The sequence below is a fragment of the Oryx dammah genome, unplaced genomic scaffold (assembly GCF_014754425.2).
Source record: "Oryx dammah isolate SB20612 unplaced genomic scaffold, SCBI_Odam_1.1 HiC_scaffold_12, whole genome shotgun sequence".
Taxonomy (NCBI): Eukaryota; Metazoa; Chordata; class Mammalia; order Artiodactyla; family Bovidae; genus Oryx; species Oryx dammah.
Genome location: NW_024070196.1, coordinates 18,070,383 through 18,091,368, shown reverse-complemented (window position 1 = coordinate 18,091,368; position 20,986 = coordinate 18,070,383). Strand labels below are relative to the sequence as shown.

The following is a 20,986-nucleotide window of genomic DNA, read 5'->3' as shown; positions in this document are numbered from 1 at the left end:
ATTCTCCGTGCGAAGGCGGCAGGCGGCCTCGAACTCCCGCCTGCTCACTGACAGCCCTGCTCCTGCCGAGACTCAAGCTCCGCGCGGCCGGAGCTCGCCTCTAAGGGTTTCCCGCGCCCAGGCGCGGGCTTCTGGCGGCGCCTAGGCCCCTCAGCCCCGGTCGCTGTCTCATCTCCCGCGATCCCGAGAGTCCAGAGGGAGCAGGGAACGCGGAGTCGGCCCCCAGCTGCAAGCCGAGGGGACCCGCCTCCACTTCAAGTCCGGGGAGCCCGAACGAGAAGCCAAGGGCAGCGCCGAACCTTCCGAAGGCCTCGCTCGTCCCCGTCGGGCGCACGCCAGCGTCGAAGCGGCTCTCCCGCCCTCTCGCGAGAGAGTGCCTGGCGGTACCTCCTTCCTTTCAGCTTTCTCTCCCCGCCCCCAGAGTGCTCGCGCCGCTTCCTCCCGGGGGCGGGAGCCTTGGACGTGGCGGGGCCGGGCCAGCCAGGGTGCCGGGCCCGGGGCGGTCTGCTCGGCTTCTCAGCAACCGGCCTTCCGCGCCCCCGATAAGCCCCCGACAGGCCCAGTGCCTTCGCAGGTAGACGGGCTCCGGCCTGACTGCCGCTGCGGTGGAGCCGTAGGCCGGGCGGAAGGGTCAGCGAGCCTGGGCTGGTGGGCACCACACCTGCGCGGGCGGAGGCCGGCGGGAAGGTGCGCACGCGCGCTGCCTGCGGGAGGGCGGTGGCTCCGGGGACGCTGAGCAGCGAAACCCGCGGGCTGGGCGCGCGGGGTGGCGGTGGCGTAATCTCGCAGCCCCTCAGCGTCTCCTTCCCTCCGCCTCAGTTTGGGGCGGGTCAGGAGAATGGCTTCGGACATAGAGTCGTCGCTCGAGGCGAGCTTCTCATCCAGCGGTGCAGTGTCAGGGGGCTCAGGGTTTCTGCCACCGGCTCGCTCCCGCATCTTCAAGATAATCGTGATTGGCGACTCCAACGTGGGCAAGACGTGCCTGACCTACCGCTTCTGCGCCGGCCGCTTCCCTGATCGCACCGAGGCTACGATCGGGGTGGATTTCCGAGAACGAGCGGTGGAGATTGATGGGGAGCGTATCAAGGTGAGCGGATGGGAGACTGTCGGGAGGAAGGTTATCCCGGGCTGACACGTGTGCCAACCCCTTCGTGGGTTAATTGCTGGGGCCCGGTGCAGGGCGTGCGCTTCATCTTTTCTAACGCTGATGCGAAGATGGGAGTTGGAGATTGGAAGGATTTGTATATAGCAAACTTCTAAGGCAGTGTTTCTCAAACTTTATTGTACAGGAGACTTACCTGGGTTTGTTCCCCACCACCCCCTCCACCCCCCCAAGTAAAGGTTCTGATTTGGTCAGGTCTCCGGTGTTGCACATCAGCTAGTCAGTGGAGCACACATCGAGTAGCCAGCGTGTAGGACTGACTTATGGGCCGGGTTTCACGTATTGGGAGTTAGTGAAGTAAGGCCAGAGGAAATACAGTGAAATTTCTCAGGCATGGGAATTTCATTTAGTAAATATTATTTGTTAAACATTCATTTGAACACTGCCCTAGGTTTTGTGGAAGTAAAACCCCCGTTGCCTTTGAGGAAGTACCTAGGCATTCTCTTGCGTGCAGCTTTGTTACAGTAGTTTCCAGATGACATTGAGTTGTTTAGAAAATTATGTTTTCCTGCTGAAACATTCTGTAGTTTGTACTTGGTTCCTCATTGGGTTGCCAGACCACATTCTTGGTGCCACCCTCTTTCAAGTCTTAAGTCTTATTGATGGCTCCTGAGACTGGAGAACACAGTAAAAGTGGAGAAGGTAGTAAGCTCAAGGCCAAGCCTGGGATTCTCAGGGATTGGAACAGAAGCATTGGAGAATAAGGCATCAGTGACCGGATTGAGGCCTAAGGTAGTGTAAACCTTAGACACACTTCACTCTGACTTGATGTTCAGCCACCTGCTGATACAATCCCTTAAAACAGGTGCACTCGAGGAACTACTCTGCCTTCCTTATACTGTGTTTTTTAATTTATTTATTTTTTGCTTTAAATTAGGATGTTCATCTTTACCTCAGTCCACTGTAGGGGAAAAAAATAGGCTCACTTCATTCCCACACCCACATTCTTCAGACATGAACAATTTAGTTTTTGGTTCCCCAATTTAGGGGCTTCCCCAGTAGTGCTAGTGGTAAAGAACCCACCTGCCAATGCAGGAGACATTATGAGAGTTGGGATTGATCCCTGGGTCAGAAAGATCCCCTAGAGAAGGACATGGCAACCCACTCCAGTATTCATGCCTAGAGAATCCCATGGTCTGAGCAGCCTGGTGGGCTACACTCAGTGGGGTCACAAAGAGTCCGACATGACTGAAGCGGTGTAGCATAGCATAGCATAATCTCTGGCCCATCTCCCCACCCCAAAGGGGTTTTACTGCCAATGATAGTAAAGGAGAAATAGGGTTGAAAATGCAGCAGTCCTTTGTAGGCCCTTTTGCCTTTTAATCTTAGCTTTAATTTTTCATTGTCCCATTCAAGCTGGGAATGGTGGTCTTTTGGATGCACTGTATTAGGGAGTTAAGAAAGATCTGCATACATTGCAAAGAAAAAGGTAGAATAAGAGTGAATATTTTCCATCAGAATTGAGTTAGGCCCAGGAACCTCTGGGGGAGGAAAATAATAGGACTTCTGAGGTTAGAGGGGAATTTTGTTTGGCAGAAGGAGTTCTGAGAGAAAGTGCCTGGGTTTTGAAGCCCAGCTGGCCTGGCTCAAATCTGAACCTGTGAAAGGGCTATGTGTCCTTCGTACAGAGATCAGCACTACCCAGTTTTCAATGTAAAGTCTCACATTCCAGGAACCCTCTCAGTCTTAGGCGAATTGGCATGGTTGGCTAGTCTAGTGGTTAGGCAGTTTCCTTAATCTTTCAGTCTATTTTTCTCATCTGAAAAATGGGGATAATAGTACCCCATCAGGCTCACATGAGGGTTAGATGAGAACAGGTAGAAGGTACTTGGCTCAGAGTCAGTGATCTTGAAAAGATTCTTCTCCCCTGGTGGTTTATTTATTTATTTATTTTTTTAATTTTTTTTCCCCTGGTGGTTTAACATCATGATTTCTCTTTGGCACCATCAATTCTGTGACTGCACAACCAGAGTGAAACAGAGATAGAGTAGGGCATAGGCAGACAGCTGAAGGGAAGGTGAAAGTGAAAGAAAGTGAAAGTGCAGTCGCTCAATCGTGTCCGACTCTTTGCGACCAGTGGACTGTAGCCCACCAGGCTCCTCTGTCCATGGGATTCTCCAGGCAAGAGAACTGGAGTGGGTTGCCATTTCCTTCTTCAGGGGATTCCCGACCCAGAGATCGAACCTAGGTCTCCCTCATTGCAGGCAGACGCTTTAACCTCTGAGCCACCAGGGAAGCCCAATGGACTCAGAATAGTAGCAAAGTAGAGGGACAGGAGGCAGGCAAGGAGTCAGGGTTTAGTAACCCTTTACCTGCCTCCAGGTTGCCATTTATACTTTAGATCACAGATGAATCAGGTGCAAATTTAAGAGATACTTACAGCATATTAAACATATGAACTATGTCCAGTGTGTAACATCGAAGGCTTCGCTTCCGAGATTGGTGCTGGCGGTGATAAGTGAAGCAGAACCTCAGATGGGATGAATCTGGGAGCAGAGTTGATCCTCTGGTTGAGAGGAGCCAGGAGAAAATATTTTTCTCTGTGATTGTCCTTCCTGAGCTTTAGTCTGACCTCATATGTTGATAGGGCCCCTGAGTTGGTATCCTAGTTGGTAGAGACACTGGATTTCTTTTTCTTCTCTCTTAGGCCTTATCTGTTGACTTGTATTTCCAACTGTAAGATTTGAGGTTTTTATTGTGGTCAAAAAGATTACAGAGATTTCTGTAATAGAAAAAGATATGAGTATTTTGGTGGGGGAAAAGTTTAAGGTGTTTTTTGGTGTCTTAAAAATGAGGTGATACAGAACAGCTTTATTCCATATATTGCTGCTGCTTTTTTGTTAACCTATATTATGTCTTAAGTGCTGCTGAGATGTTCATATTATCTCTTTGGAACCTTGTAAGCCTAACCTGAAATGACATTTCTTCTAACTTCATCTTGAAAGCTGGAAAGCCCTATGTTACTTTATTATTTATTAGTAAGTAGACAGTATTTTTATGTGTTTGGTAAAAGTGAGAGGTTGTGTTAAATGTTTTATGGACTGTAAGTTTTTCAGAAAGCGTATCTTACAGGAGTGCTGTTTCAGAATCACTTAAAATGTTTTTATGAAATGTGATAAAGTCTGTTTGCTAATCTGTTCTTAAGTACTATATATGTATAATGGAAAGTGTAAAATCTTGTTTGGAGAATTTTGAAAGTTGGATAAAATTATATAGTTAATTCCTTAAATAAAAATACATTTGGTACTTAAATCAAGGTATTTAATCCTTATGCTCCGTCTGTCTCTGTGTGTCCTCACCATGGCAGCTATTTTTCTTTCATAGCAGCACGTGACAATGTCAGACACCAACAGAATCATTAAAACCTAGTGTTGGATTTGATCACTGTCTCTCACTAGGGATCCTCAGTTTCTACTTGAATATTGGGATAGCTTACCTGTCATTTGTAGTGAATGAAATTTTACATGTTAAATGCAAGATGGTAATATTAACTAAAGAAAAATAATCAGGGCCTCTCCCTCCATAGGTAAAGCAAACATTTAATGAGTAAACATTTAATGGAAAGAAGACATTTTGTTAGGCAAAAATAATTATGATACAGTGCAAGAATCAGCAAACCATGCTTGAGGGCTAAATAACGGCCTGCTGCTTGGTTTTTTAATTTATTTTTCTGTTTGTTTTTTTTTTAAGTGCAATATCGTTGATATACAATATTATGTTAGTTTCAAGGGTCCTACATTGTCGTTTGCTATTTGCATACATTATGAAATGATCGCCACCGTAAGTCCAGAAACTGTCTGTGCCCTGCTGCTTGTTTCTATGTGGCCTGCCAGCTGAGTTTGACATTTGCAGATGACTGGGGGAAAAAGAACCAAAAGAATAAGATTTCATGACAAGTGAAAGTTACATGAAATTTAAATTTCAGTGTCCATAAATAATAAAGTTGTATTGAAACACAACCAGGCTCATTTGTTTATATATTGTGCTTGCTTTTGCACCACAGTGGCTGAATTGAGTAGTTGTGACAGAGACTGTTAGAACTGTGAAGCCGAAGATACTTAGTGTTCTGACCCTTAACAGGAAAAGTTTGCTGACCCTGATATACTGCATAGATGATTTGCTGTCCTGCATAGGGATAAAATTTATATACCTAAAAAGGTGATTGAGGGCAGGAGGAGAAGGGGGCAACAGAGGATGAGATGATTGGATAGCATCATTGACTCACTGGACATGAGCAAACTCTGGGAGATAGCAAAGGACAGGGAAGCCTGGTGTGCTGCAGTCCGTGGGGTCCCAAAGAATTGGACACGACTGAGTGACTGAACAACAAGCACAACAGAAAGATGACTAGCAAAACCAGGCAGTAGGTGACTGCCAAGTTATTTTTGGATGTTAGTGGAGGGCTCATTCTCACTGGAGGGATATTTTGATGAGTAACATTAGTGGGATGCTCCAGCAGGATTAAAGATTCCCGTGGAAAAGTGGCAAGTGACAAGAATTGCATAGGTGTTGGTAGCAACATTTCTGAAGAGTTTCTGAACAGCTAGAATCTAGATTTCATTTTGTATGCATGCTAAAAAGTCCAAGTGTTTTAGGAAGATAAATGGGGCAGCGATTGAGGATGAATCCTGAGTGAGCCTGGATCTGCCCCTTGATGAACTGGTTTTCTGTCTGCATTCTCTCCTTTAATAGACTCTTGACTTTGGGTATCACTTCTATGAAGATAACTTCCAAATCTTTGTTTTGCCCAGCTATCACTCCTCATCTGTCCCTCTGTGTTCCCTATTGTTTTGTAGACATGGCTATTTGAATAAGCCCTCCCTCACCTCAAAATTCTGAGGTGGGTTCGAATTTCCTCTCAAGTCTGCCTCTTCTGTTTCTCCTCTATGTGACCTGATGTTGTCCTCCTCATCCCAGAGGCCTCACCATTCTCCTTTGCTCCCTAAATCCAGTTAGTTTTCTACGTGGATGATTTCTCTCGTTCATTCTTCTTTCAAAATCTTAGTTCATCTTTTTCACCCCCTATACAATGGGATACTCCTCAGCCATAAAAAGGAACAAAATTGTGCCATTTGCTGAGATGTGGATGGACCTGAAGACTGTCATACAGTATGAAGTAAGTCAGAAAGAGAAAAACAAATAACATATATTAATACATATATCTGGAATCTAGAAAAATGGTACTGATGAACCTATTTGCAAAGCAAATGGGGACTTAGTTCATCTTTTTTATGCTCTGCTCTATTGTAGCAGTTCAGCTAATCTCCCAACCCCAGCCCTCAATTAATTTGTTTTATACATTGTTGCCAAAATGCCAGATTAATGTTGCTCTTTGCTGCTGCTGCTAAGTCGCTTCAGTGTGCCGGACTCTGTGCGCTCTTAGGGAGAGTAATCTCCCCTGCCTCAGAAGCCCAGAGTAGTTTCTCCATTGTATTGTAAAAAGTTCCAGCTTTTAAAATTAACATAAGAACTTCCTTCTCTTGCTCCAGACTGCTTTTCTAACCTAACTCCCCCCCGGGCGCCCCCCCCCCCCCCCGCATTAATTCCTTTGAGTACCCTATCGTCCAGCCAATTGTTTGCTTACCCCTATGTTTTCCTGTTGCATTTCCCACTCCTTGCCTGGAATAACTTCCCTTCCATATTTCACCACATGTAATTCTTCCTGATTCACCTCAGTGTGTCTCTGTCAGGAATCTCCCGACCTCTCATTCTCCTTTCTATTTCTTCTTTCTCTCAGCTTCCTTTAGCACCTTACCTGAGTCTTTAAATCTCTGCTGTTTGTACTATATGTGTGTCTGCCTCCTTTATTAGTTCTTACTCAGTTTTATTCAGGACAGAGACCATGTCTGATAATTCCATAGACATCTTCCGGTGTCCAGCTCAGGTTCTAAACTATATAGGGCTCAGATAAGTGTTGCATATTTTGGAAACAGGAGATCAGTTGGTAGCCTGCTCTGGAAATCCAGAATTGGGGTGATGAGGGAAGCTAATGGAAAGAAACAGATGACACAAGAGATATTTTGATGATAAAGCCAAAAGGCCTCAGTAACTGGCTTTTTGTGAAGAGGAGGATGAGGATCAGACTGAGGTTGTCGGTCTGATTGACTGAAGGTAGGTAGTATCTTTAGTAGAGATAAGGAATACAGACTTCCTTGGTGGCTCAGATGGTGAAGCGTGTGCCTACAATGAGGGAGACCCGGGTTCAATCCCTGGGTCAGGAAGATCTCCTGGAGAAGGAAACAGCAACCCATTCCTGTATTCTTGCCTGGAAAACCCCATGGATGGAGGAGCCTGACAGGCTACAGTCCATGGGGTCACAAAGAGTTGGACATGACTGAGCGACTTCACTTTCACTTTCATGGAAGATTGATTTTTGAGAGGCTCTGTAAAAAAAATTTTGTGTTAATCATTTCTTTGTTGAGATGGTGTTATATTCAAATGGAAATGTTGGATTGGCAGCTAGAAGTGTGGAACTGGAGGAAATAATCATGACTATGAAGATAAAGTTCGGGAGCGTGGGTAGATGAAGACAAAATGCCCGGTGTAGTTAACATGCTGAGAGTGGACTAGAACTTGCTTCAGAGTGTAATGAAGAGGATATGCCATGAATGCTGAACCCAAATAGAAATCAGATTATTTACCCTTCTCCATTGTTTTGTCTTAATCTTTATTAAATTAAAAGTAATCCAATGTTTATAATTCAAAGGATATTTTATAAGACATCTTACACCTTACCTAACTAGAATTAAATTGAGAATTCATCTTAGAAGTGGTGATGTGCAATATTGTAAAGTAATTAGCCTCCAATTAAAATTTAAAAAAATTAAAAAAAACAAAAGAAGTGGTGATGGTGGTTAGCAAGATACCAAATTGGCCTTCTTGATTTGATCTGCACTGGAATTCAGTAAATGGGAGTATTGTCAGTTGGGGTACCCTAAAAAGTAATCTTAATCTATGACTCCTTAACTCAGAAAACTGGGATATTTGAGTCTGCAGTGGTTTGGTCTTGAGTCCTATATGGTATAAGCAGTCTCCATTTTCGCAGACCCAAGCCATTCCACTATCTGAAGGATCCCGGGAACCAGGCCAGAGCTCCCATTGTTCTTCCAGCCTGATCAGAAGCCTGTGATTCTTATAGCTCTTTTTGAAAAGTAGCAACATTGGTGTTTGTACTCAGATGTGAGATGTGATGGAATTATTAATTTTCCAAGGATCTTTCATCAGTAGTTAAGATCTTTTGTTTTAGAGTCTGTGTCAGATTTCTGTATTCAAATTAGCTTAAGCAAAATGAGATTGTTTTCCCACCTAGCTGAAAACTCGGAAGAAAGTACTTCTTTTCCTGTCAGTTCTAACACCAGTACTAAAATGGAGACTGAGAGATTCTGCTTGGGGACTGTGACATACGCCCACCCCCAAACTGTGGTGGTGACATGGGTGTGGAAATGGGTCGTGTGCCTGGCTGGGGGTTCACGTGAATTGAAGGCAGAGGAGGGGTGGTTCCCCAAGGAAAACAGTACCCGGTGAAGAGCCAACTCACTGGAAAAGACCCTGATGGTGGGAAAGGTGGAGGGCAGGAGGAGAAGAGGGCGAAGAAGGATGAGATGGTTGGATGGCGTCACCAACTCAACAGACATGAGTTTGAGCAAACTCTGGGAGATGGTGAAGAACCAGGAAGCCTGGTGTGCTACAGTCCATGGGTCCCAGAGAGTTGGACATAAAGACTGAAAAGCAAACAACAAAAAACAGAATTGGGGTTGTATGCTAGGCTGGGAAAACCAACACTCATCTGTAATAGAGTCACTCAGCCCAGATTTAAATCCTGGCTGTTAAGACCATAGTAGTACAGCTCTTTCAACGATCTTGGAACCTGTGGAGGCCCGCTGGGAACAGACTTCTAGCACAACTCTTAATAATATGTCTGGAAGACTGTGGTCCAAGGCCAGATTTGCTGGCTGTAAGCAGGGTCTCTGGATCCAGAGGGAGCATACGGCCCTTTGTAAAACTGAAGATGTTTGTGCTCAAGATGAAACTGAAGTCTGGCTAGGCAAGAGAAGTACTTATATGTACAAAGCAAAAACAACTCAGTAACTTCTGGTGGAAAAACTTAACAAAAGCAGAGTTATGTGGGGAAAGGTAAGTGGCACTTGTGGAGATAGTGGCATGGTTTGTATCAAATTCTGAAGCAACCTTCCTGTTAAGGTTCTTGGATGCAGAATCCCTGTGTTGCTGTACCCATCAAGGATTTAAATTTATTGAACAGAAAGTAAATAAACGTGTGGATCTGTTTAAAAAAAAAAAAAGGCTTCGTAGCATAACCGAATCACTGTGGTGTACACCTGAAACTAACACAACTTTGTAAACCAGTTAAATTGTAAACTGTGCTTCAATTAAAAAAGAGGCTTCATAGTCTCTGTGTCCTCGGGTGAGTTACATAACCTTAGCAAACCTCAAGTTGCTCATCTGCAAGACTGAGTAATTGTTACATTAGGGCCATGTACATTAAATAAGGTAGTGCTTGTAAAGGACTCAGCATAGTGCCTGGAACATGCTTGGGCTGTGCAAAACCCCAAGTAAATATGAATAGTTTAAGTTCAGTTCAGCTCAGTCGTGTCTGACTCTGCAGCCTCATGGACTCCAGCACACCAGGCTTCCCTGTCCATCACCAACTGACGGAGCTTGCTCAGACTCATGTCTATCGAGTTGGTGATGCCATCCAACCATCCCATCCTCTGTTGTTCCCTTCTTCTCCTGCCTTCAATCTTTCCAAGCATCAGGGTCTTTTCCAGTGAGTCAGTTCTTTGCATCAGGTGGCTAAAGTATTGGAATTTCAGCTTCAGCATCAGTCCTTCCAATGAATATTCAGAACTGATTTCCTTTAGGATTGACTGGTTTGATCTCATTGTGGTCCAAGGGACTCCCAAGAGTCTTCTCCAACACCACAGTTCAAAAGCATCAATTCTTTGAGTGAACACTAATACCTTCGGGAGAGATGGTAATAATGGAAAATGCATAAATAAGCAGAGAAAGAATAGGGAGCGGAGATAGCTAAGATTGCTGTTTCCAAATTATGTGTATTCTTTACTCTTAAGACCACAGCTAATGAAAAGAAGATGAGCTCATTATGTTACGTAAATTAGCCCTGATTTTAAGGTTAAAACAGGCTTTTGAAAAGGTGAATGACTGGATCAAGGTCCCACAAATTGGTGGCTGGGCGGGAATTTACAGCCCAGCTCTTGCTTCCTTTCTCTCCTTGCTGACTTCCTTTAAAGTATTTCTAGTCACACAAAATGTGTCACTTCTCCTTGTTAGGGAAGCTAACATTTATTTTTTAAATTTGCCATGTAGATCTATTTGTCAGAAACATATTACTACTCTCTACAGTATACTAAAAGGAAAAAGAGTTCTGTTACAGTGTTACTAATACTAGTTATGATGTTGATTTACATCATCAAGCTATTAATAGAAGGTTTTATGTAATCATCAGATGATCTCTCATATAGGCTGCTTAGAAGCAAAATAATAAAAATGTGTTCTTTGAAAGAACAGTGCCATGCTTAGTCACTCAGTTGCGTCCTACTCTTTGCAACCCCGTGGACTGTATAGCCTGCCAGGCTCTGCTGTCCTTGGGAATTCTCCAGGCAAGAATACTGGAGGGGGTTGCCATGCCCTCCTGCTGCATTGCAGGCAGATTCTTTATCATCTGAGCCACCAGGGAAATCCAAGAAGACTGGTAGCCTATCCTTTCTCCAGGGGATCTTCCTGAACCAGGAATCAAACTGGGGTCTCATGCATTGCAGGCAGATTCTTTACCGGCTGCAAGTGAAAGTGAAAGTCACTCAGTCGTGTCCGACTTTGCGACCCCATGAACTATATAGTGCATGGAATTCTCCAGGCTAGAATACTGGAGTGGGTAGCCTTTCCCTTCTCCAGGGGATCTTCCCAACCCAGGTATCGAACCCAGGTCTCCCACATTGTGGGCAGATTCTTTACCAGTTGAGCTCCAAGGGAAACCCACGAATACTGGAGTGGATAGCCTATCCCTTCTCCAGGGGATCTTCCCAAGCCACGAATCCATCTGGGGTCTCCTGCATTGGAGGCGGATTCTTTACCAACTGAGCTGTTACCAGCTGAGCTACAATAAAAATGTGGTCTTTGAAAGAATAGGGGAAGAGGAAATTTGATAGCTGATCAAAGAAAGAAAGATCCTTTGGGCTAATACTTTATCTTCTTTAGTCAAGCAAAAAAGTATTAAATCAGTTTGCCAGATCATTTCTCATTTTGGTAATAAAACTACTAAAAAGAGCTTTCATGAATAGTAAGAAACTTCTTCTAAGATTTAGCAAACAGGTTGCCATTTGTATTGGAACTTGATACTTGGATTTAAAGTAGGGATTCATGAAATATTTTTAAAGTATATTTTATGTTGTCTTTATAGTGTCTCAAATGGGAGAATATCTTATAAAAGCGCATTTGAGTCATTCTCTTTCCTAAGATATTAAGTATTAAATTGGGGATAATTGCTCTGAAAACACTTCCTAACTTAACATCTGCCAGACATAAGCATGTCACTTCCTTAGTTTCCAAAGTGTCATTTTCTCTTCTTTCCTAAGCATTGTGAACCATTGCACTCAGAGCTAAACCTAAAGATTTTTCTAGGTTATCATAAGGTTTGTTCCCCATTGGAGAGCTATATCTGTCTCTCTTTCAGTGATGGTTCTCTCTAGTCTTCGTGGCTGACAGTTTTTATCAGTTGTCCTGTCCTCTCTTTGCCCTCACCTCATTGCAGACCTGAGAGGCAGCAGACAGTGTAACAGTGTGTCCTAGGCTTTCACTTGTTCTAGGCTTTCACTTGTTCTCGTAATTCAGTGAGTGAAATTTTGAAGCTTCCTTTTAAATTCAGTTGACCCTCTGTATCTATGGGAGAATATTTGGGGAAAAAAAATTCCCCAAAGCAAAACTTGAATTTGCCCACTGCTGGCAACTGTTTACATAGCATTTACATTGCATTAGGTATTATAAGTAATTTAAAGATGACTTAAAGTATACAGATGTAAGTTAAATGCAAATACTATGCCATTTTATATAAAGGACTTGAGCATCCGTGGATTTTGGCGTTAGATTTTGGTGGGGGTTCCTGGAACCAGTCCCCCATGGATACTGAGAGACAGCGGTATTTCTTTGTAAGTGACTCACTAACATAGTATATACTTTTAAGGCTCTCCGGTAAAGTGTGAGATGTTATTATCCCATACTTCTTGTTTCCTGGAAGTCTTGATATGATCAGAATGTTTTGAGTAAGATTGATGGGAAGAGGCTTATTGTTGGTTCTATCCTAGCTTAAACAGTTTTCTTAAGGATGAATATCCTCATCATCACCACTTGCATTTATTGAGGACTTTCACAGTTCTTTGAGACAGGTCTAAATTCTGCATGATTTTTTTTTTAACTTTAGTTTGTTAAAACAAATGTATGTTTGTTACAGAAAACAGAAAAGTAGAAATAAAGGGGGGAAAATTTGCCTTAAAAACCATTTTAAAAATTACTTTTAATTGGAGGATAATTGTTTTACAGTGTTGTGTTTTTTTCTGCCTTTTATCAGTATGAATCAGCCATGGGTAATATATATGTCCCCTCCCTCTTGAACCTCCCTCCCACTTCCCACCCCGTCCTACTCTAGGTTGTCACAGTGTACTAGGCTGAGCTCCCTGCGCTATTCAGAGACTTCCCACTAGCTCTCTGTCTCACACATGGTAATGTATATATTTCAGTGTATTTCAGTCCTGCTCTCGCAATTCGCCCCACCCTCTCCTTCCCCTGCTGTGTCCATGGTATGTATGTTCTCTACGAAAGACAACCATTGTTCACGTTTTGGTCAGTTACCTTCCTGTGTACTTTTAATTTTTTTTAACTTAAATATGTCCTCTGGTTAAAACATTATAAATCATTATTCTTCATCGATGAAATGAATTTTGATTACTTGAGCTGGGAAAACGTTATTAAAAGAGAAAGAAGTCAGTTCCAGTTCTTTGGACAGCTTTTATATAGATCATCCAAATTATTCCCAAAATATCTTTCTGAATGTTAAAGATACAGTTTGAAGTGGGATTTTTTTTTCATTCTAAAAAACTGAGATATTTAAGATTTGTGCTTTGAAAATAAACCATTCAGTGGTTTTTAGTGTATTCACAAGCCTGTGTCACATCATCACTTATGAATTGCAGAACATCTCACCAGAAAGAAACCACTTACCCATTATCAGTCACTCCTCATTCTTCCCGTTCCCTCAGACCCTGGCAACCATGAGTCTGCTTACTATCTCTGGAGACTTGCCTTATAGTGGACGTTTCATATCCACAGAATCTTATGATGTGTGGTCTTTTGTGTCTGGCTTCTTCATCCATGTTGTAGCATGTGTCAATATTTCATTCCTTTTTATGGCTGAATAATGTTCCATTATTCCCTGGTGGCTCAGAGAATAAAGCATCTGCCTGCAATTCGGGAGACCCAGGTTTGATCCCTGGGTTGGGAAGATCCCCTGGAGAAGGAAATGGCAACCTACTCCAGTATTCTTGCCTGGAGAATCCCATGGACAGAGGAGCCTGGCAGTCTACAGTTCACGGGGTCACAAAGAGTTGGACACGACTGAGCGACTTCACTTCACTTTAATGTTCCATTATATGGATATATATTTTATTTACCCATTCATAAGTTGGTGGGTATTTGGATTGTTTCCACCTTTTGAAAGTTCAACATGTTAGTCACTCAGTAACCCACCAGGCTTCTCTGTCCATGGAATTCTCCAGGCAGGAATACTGGAGCGGGTTGCCATTCCCTTCTCCAGGGGATCTTTCCAACTCAAGGATTGAGCCAGGGTCTCCTGCATTGCAGGTGGATTCTTTACCAATATAGTGTAAATGTAACTTTTATATGCAGTAGGAAACCAAAAAATTCATGTGACTTGCATTATTGTGATATTTGCTTTATTGCAGTGGTCTGGAACTGAATCCACAACATCTCCAGGATATGCCTTATATTATATTTCTACCTTGAACAAAGTGAGACTTAGGAAGAAGGGGAGACTATTTCAAAAATGTATACACTTGGACTAAGAAGAGCTACCATAGAAAAAAAGATGAAAAAAATCAGAACTGAAAAATTAAGATAGCCTGAGAGTGGTGATCAGTTTTCCATCTCTAACCACATTTTTAAAGTGTATTCATTAATTCATTAATCTTAATTGAACACTTACTGCCATGTTTCAGCACTTCCTCTTTTATATACTACTTACTTTGCGGGCCATCTACAGTATCCCCTCAGTTTTCCTCTCCTTTGGTATTGCTTTCAGTTCATTCACTCAGTCATGTCCGACTCTTTGCCATTGCATAGACTGCAGAATGCTGGGCTTCCCTATCCATCACCAGCTCCTAGAGCTTTCTCACACTCATGTCCATGGAGTTGGTGATGCTATCCAACCATCTCATCCTCTGTTGTCCCATTCTCTTCCTGCCTTCAGTCTTTCCCAGCATCAGGGTCTTTTCTAATAAGTCAGTTCTTCGCATCAGGTAGCCAAAGTATTGGGAGTTTGAGCTTCAACATCAGTCCTTCCAATGAATATTTAGAACTGATTTCCTTTAGGATTGACTGGTTTGATCTCCTTGTGGTCCAAGGGACTCTCAAGAGTCTTCTCCAGCACCACAGTTCAAAAGCATCAATTCTTTGGGGCTCAGCTTTCTTTATAGTCCAACTCTCACATCCATACATGACCACTGGAAAAACCATTGCCTTGACTAGACAGACCTTTGTTGGCAAAGATTAAACTGCTGTCTAGGTTGATCATACCTTTTCTTCTAAGGAGCAAGCGTCTTTTAATTTCATGACTGCAGTCCCCATCTGCAGTGATTTTGGAGCCCGAGAAAAGAAAGTCAGCCCCTGTTTCCATTGTTTTCCCATCTATTTGCCATGAAGTGATGGGACCAGATGCCATGATCTTAGTTTTTTGAATGTTGAGTTTTAAGCCAGCTTTTTCACTCTCCTCTTTCACTTTCATCAAGAGGCTCTTTAGTTCCTCTTTGCTTTCTGCCCTGAGGATGGTGTCATCTGCATATCTGAGGTTATTGATATTCTCTAGAGAAGTCATCTATTTAGGTTTCCATACTTGGAGTATCTATAAATGATACAAGTCTTTCAGGTAAAAATCATCTAAGGGACTTCTCTGGTGGCACAGTGGATAAGAATCCTCCAGCTAGTGCTGGAGACACAGGTTCGATCCCTGGTCCTGGAAGATCCTACGTGGGTCAGAGCAGCTGAGCCCATGTGCCATAGTTAGTGAAGCCCGTTTACCTAGAGCCCATGTTCCACAACATGAAGCCCCCACTTGCTGAAACTAGAGAAAGCCCATGTGTCATGATAACCCAGCACAACCAAAAATTTAAAAAAAACAAAAGCTGTCTGAGCATCTCTGTCCCTAGTCTTTTCCATTGTGATTAGTACTCTCATCATTTAATTTTTCTTAGGAATGCAGCACAGGCACAATAAATTCCATGTTTTAAGAGAATCATAACACATGACTTATATTTAACTTTAGATATCATTCCCCCTCTGCCACCCTGTATTTCCTTTGGGAGGTATTGGAATATTTTTATTGGTAGAGATGTTTAGGTAGATGGTAGAGATGTTTAAAATAGATAAGTGATTTCCTAGTCATTTAAATTTTTTTAAAGGGGCCTGGATTTTGTCAGATGTATATATATGTTGATGTGGGGGCTAGACCTCATGACTTTTCACATCTATCCTAATTCTACTATTTTAAATTACATGAGTGAAAGGCAGGGAAGGGCATATTGTAACCAAATTTGTGGAAATTAGACACTTAACGTTTTAAAATCTGATATCTGTTTCTTTTAGCATTTTAAAATCAATTTTTGAGGTATAATTTTTCCAAACAAACTTGACTTACTGAATTAAAGTGCTAAATTGAAGTACTTGTTCTGATGCTTGTGTTAATCATGAAGTAACTGGACTAGTATCATGACATTTAAATCACATAAATAAGACCAAAAAAGCATTTTAGAAGGGAGCAACGGAGAAGGCAATGGCACCCCACTCCAGTACTCTTTCCTGGAGAATCCCATGGATGGAGGAGCCTGGTGGGCTGCAATCCATGGAGTCGCTAAGAGTCGGATACGACTGAGCGACTTCACTTTCACTTTTCACTTTGATGCATTGGAGAAGGAAATGGCAACCCACTCCAGTGTTCTTGCCTGGAGAATGCCAGAGTCGGGGGAGCCTGGTGGGCTGCCGTCTCTGGGGTCGCACAGAGTCGGACACGACTTAAACGACTTAGCAGCAGTAGCAGCAGCAGAAGCGAGCAAAGTAGTATAAGCGAAGAAGTACAAAGGGCCATGCAATGGTAGTGAAATTTTTCTATGTATGTAACTGGATGAAATTTTCAGTTTTTCTCTTCTTTTTTCCACTTTCAGATCCAGTTATGGGACACAGCGGGACAAGAACGATTCAGAAAAAGCATGGTCCAGCACTACTACAGAAATGTGCATGCTGTTGTCTTCGTGTATGATATGACCAACATGGCGAGTTTTCATAGCCTGCCGTCTTGGATAGAAGAATGCAAACAGCATTTGCTAGCCACTGATATACCACGGATTCTTGTTGGAAATAAATGTGACTTGAGAAGTGCCATTCAGGTACCCACAGACTTGGCACAAAAATTTGCTGACACACACAGTATGCCTTTGTTTGAAACCTCTGCTAAAAACCCCAATGATAATGACCATGTGGAAGCTATATTTATGACCTTGGCTCATAAGCTTAAGAGCCACAAACCCTTAATGCTTAGTCAACCCCCTGATAACGGAATTACCCTGAAGCCTGAACCAAAGCCTGCAATGACATGCTGGTGCTAAATCACAGTCTTTATTACAGTATCTAATATTGACTAAAGAAATACTTCCGAAGTATGACAGTGATAAGTCATAGAATTTAATCTCAGATACAGTGGATCATCCTGACATGTTACTGTTTATTATTGTCATGCTTATTTTTGTATTTTGTGTCTACTTAATCCAGTTTGTCACTGTGACACCACAAGGAAAAAGTTGTTCAGGTGAGGTTGAAATGAAGCAATATTAGGATGAATCAGAACATCTTTGCGTTGAGAGCTCAAGGAGGAGGCTTCATATGAGAGCATAATGGGATTTTAAGAGTCAGTGATTGTTTAATCCTGTGTTCCTGAAATTGAAAAAATATATTAAGGGTTTAGGACACTTACTGGTATGTCCTTTGAATAAGAAGTATTCTCAATAGGATAAAAACTGGTATTTGCCTCTCCATAGAGTTCTTTCTGTGTATTGTTAGTATATTAACTGCATTATTATTGATACATTTTAAGAGCCAAGACTTCAGATCTGGTGGAAGAAGACCTAGAATGTTTTCTGGTTCTCAGCCCAGAAAGAATGACTTTCCCAACAGTTCTAGACGTTTGATCTTTGTAATCAGTGTCAATCAGGTCTTTAAAAATGTCATCATTATTTTTAAAAAGAGTAATTCTATAAAATATGCAGAAGTAAATCAGATTTTAATGCAAATGAAATGACATCATAAGGTGCTTTATACTTTACTTTGATATATTTAAATAGTAAAAAACTAATGGAAAGATTTGAGAAGTTATAGTTGAGAGGAAATAAGTGGACATGGCTCCTGGCTGCCACAAGAGACCTTCCAATCCCTGGCATTTAGTCATTTCAAGCTGTGTGTCTGACGTAGGATCTCATGCTCCCCCCACCCCCAATCAACTTAATGCCTAAACGCATTCATCCTCTCTTCCATTTGGATTGTAACTCTGAGGGCATACCTGTAATTGCTGTGAGTCTCCATTTATTTCTGTGATAGAATTGTGTCATAGTATACTGCTGTTTAAATCTTCAAAGTTTATGGTCACAACAAACCACTCCTTCTCAGTAGGAAAAATAAATTAGGTATTAAAAAATATCTAGTCAATCCCTCAGTGATGGAAAGAATATTTCAGAAAGTATTTTACCCTAAATACTTTTGTTTTGAATGTAAGACTTTGCACATAGGAAGTAATAAGCTTGCATATGAAGCTATTACATGAATGGAACGTAAGCCATGAACTCTTACTGAAGTGTGCACATTCGCTAATACTGAAAGATTGCTGAATTTACCATTTTAGAGGAAATTAAGCCAAAAGGTGATTATATTTAAAATATTTTCAGAATGTGGGAAACCAATGAAATATGTGATCTAGTTTAGAATTTTTTACTTAATCATCATGGTGGTCCTGGCTGAGTAATTTAGTTATAAAAACAAGATAATTCTATTAAATAAACTAACTGAAAATAATAATTAGAGGAAATAATTATCCTGTTTTAAACATGAGACCTTAAGGAAAGAGAAATTCTTTGTTTTTAATGAGATTAATCCATTTTTCTTATCATACTAGAATTAAAAGTGGTTTGACTTTATCTAAATTGATATTAATTTGTAACTATTTTTATAGCAAAACAATGACAGCTGTTACAATTGTTGTGGGTATTAACAGTTTTTTAAAGAAGGGAATCTGTTTATTGCTTATCAAAACATTTTCTAAAGTGGGGGAAGAAAGTTTACAGACTTTCCAAGCACATTTATGTTTTTTCAGTGCTGTTATTAATAATTTTTAAAAAAGTAATTTAACTTTATTTCTTTTTGTAAGGAGTTAGTAGTAAGTATCCTTTAAAGTTCTCTGAAAGGACTTATTTTTTCCACCTTAATATTTATTAATTTAAAAATATTTGTATCCCATTGGTGGTGATTTATTGTTTCAATTTTTTTGATACATGTTTTCATTTTTAAAAAGAACATACTTATCAGTTGAATGGGGATGAAGCTTTTAGATATTTTCCAAAACATTTATAAAACACTTCACCAACTATTGACAAATCACTTCCAAAATGGTGGCTATTAATTTTTAAAGCACAAGTCACAAGTTTTATAACTTCTGTGCGAGTTTATTTTAACTGTGTCCTATAGTTGAAAACCTCAGATATGTTTTGGAAAAGTCGTAGTTTGGGAGAACACCAAAGGAAGCTAATCCAGGCTATAAGAAAGTTAGTTCTTAATGACAGTGCTTTATTGACAGTATGTTGCTAATACATTTCTTCATGAAATCTAAACCAGAGTTAAATAATTTTGTTGTGGAGTAGCGTCACTGTAATTTTGCCCTCATGAAGTTCAATAAACCAGCTTTGACATAAGGAAATTGTAGCTTATTTTCTTTCTTTGGTTGAGTAGAAAATAAAAAAAGTTTCTCTTTTTTTCTTTGGCTTCTAGGTAATGTGTAATATATTAAACAAACAAAAACACTCATTTGAAAATTTATTTGGAAATACATTTGAGGTTAAAGAAGTTTTCAGGTAAAATCCCTAAATTTTAAAATGAGCTGATAGGGTAGCTTTTTTATTTGTGAGGCTGTGTAGTCCACCTTGTTTAAGAACAAACACTTCAGTGCAATTGGCAGATACCACAGGAGTGATTAACATTTCTAGATTTAGAGGTCAAAGGATTTAGAAGCATGAATAACTATAAAATGTTTGGGAAAGATGTGCCAAATGTAAATTACAGTCTCTGTATCAGATAATTGCTCTAGGAGAATGTGGACTGGGGCTTGGGGCCTCAAGTTCATACTGCTTTCCCTGGTCCGTTTATCTCATATATGTTCCTCTTCTGTTCAAACACAAAATTGCATTATGCATGAAAGACTGCTTTTTTAATTGAATAATAAGACAATAGGTTGGTCTTTTGGGGGCAGACTTACTAGAGCCTCTGTATGTGCACATTCAGCCACTCAGTCGTGTCCGACTCTTTGCGACCCCCTGGATATTGTAGCCTGCCAGGCACCTCTGTCCATGGAATTGTCCAGGCAAGAATACTGGAGTGGGTTGCCATTTTCTCTCCCAGGGGATCAGTCTTCCCGACCAGGGATCAAACCCAAGTCTCCTGCCTCTCCTGCATTTCCAAGCTGATTCTTTACCACTGTGCCACCTGGGAATCCTCTGTTGCAAACGCTAACACTGCGTTTGCTGAAATAACCTGATTTATCAAACATTTGTCACATACCTGCTATGCACTTTCCAGTTGTGTTAGGTGGTGAGCTACATAGATAAACAAGATTGTCCTTGAAGAACTTAGAAAATAATACATAAACCAGTAGGAATTCTACAATGTCATGGGGTAGATGTAATTAAAGAGGCAGATACAAAAGACCATGAGCACAGAAATGGCATGACCTTGTGGCTCTGGTGCAGAGGTGTGAGTGTGTGGTGAAATGAAGGGGTGGTCAGAACACTGGGAAATGAAACCAGCAAGGCAGGGTGTGGTTGAACCTCCAAGTTGCCATATGTAGTGGAATTAGGACTGACTTGGGGGCAGGTATCAGAAGTTCAGTTCACATCAGCCTGCTGCTGCTGCTGCTGCTGCTGCTAAGTCGCTTCAGTAGTGTCTGACTCTGTGCGACCCCATAGATAGCAGCCCACCGGGCTCCCCCATCCCTGGGATTCTCTAGGCAAGAATACTGGAGTAGGTTGCCATTTCCTTCTCCAATGCATGAAAGTGAAAAGTCAAAGAGAAGTCGCTGAGTCGTGTCCGACTCTTAGCAATCCCATGGACTGCAGCCTACCAGGCTCCTCCGTCCATGGGATTTTCCAGGCAAGAGTACTGGAGTGGGCTGCCATTGCCTTCTCCACACATCAGTCTACAAGCGGACATTTATTGCCAGAGCCTGACTTGTTTGACTTTGGGTCAAGCTGCATC

At 41.7% G+C, this 20,986-nt stretch overlaps 1 protein-coding gene across 1 annotated transcript; it reads left to right on the top strand.

Annotated features, from left to right (window-relative positions):
• Positions 1 to 422: 422 nt before the first annotated feature.
• On the top strand, positions 423 to 19,436 carry RAB33B (RAB33B, member RAS oncogene family). Its single transcript, XM_040250480.1, has 2 exons — positions 423 to 1,087; positions 16,642 to 19,436. Exons 1-2 carry the CDS (start codon positions 839 to 841, stop codon positions 17,080 to 17,082), a joined length of 690 nt encoding a protein of 229 aa, XP_040106414.1. The 5' UTR covers positions 423 to 838; the 3' UTR covers positions 17,083 to 19,436.
• The last annotated feature ends 1,550 nt before the right edge of the window (positions 19,437 to 20,986 follow it).

Bases quoted from the DNA above. Each gene is read 5' to 3' on its own strand.
- RAB33B (XM_040250480.1), top strand. From the start codon at position 839: ATGGCTTCGGACATAGAGTCGTCGCTCGAGGCGAGCTTCTCATCCAGC. The intron at 1,088-16,641 runs GTGAGCGGATGG...TTCCACTTTCAG, and splicing joins TTGATGGGGAGCGTATCAAG to ATCCAGTTATGGGACACAGC.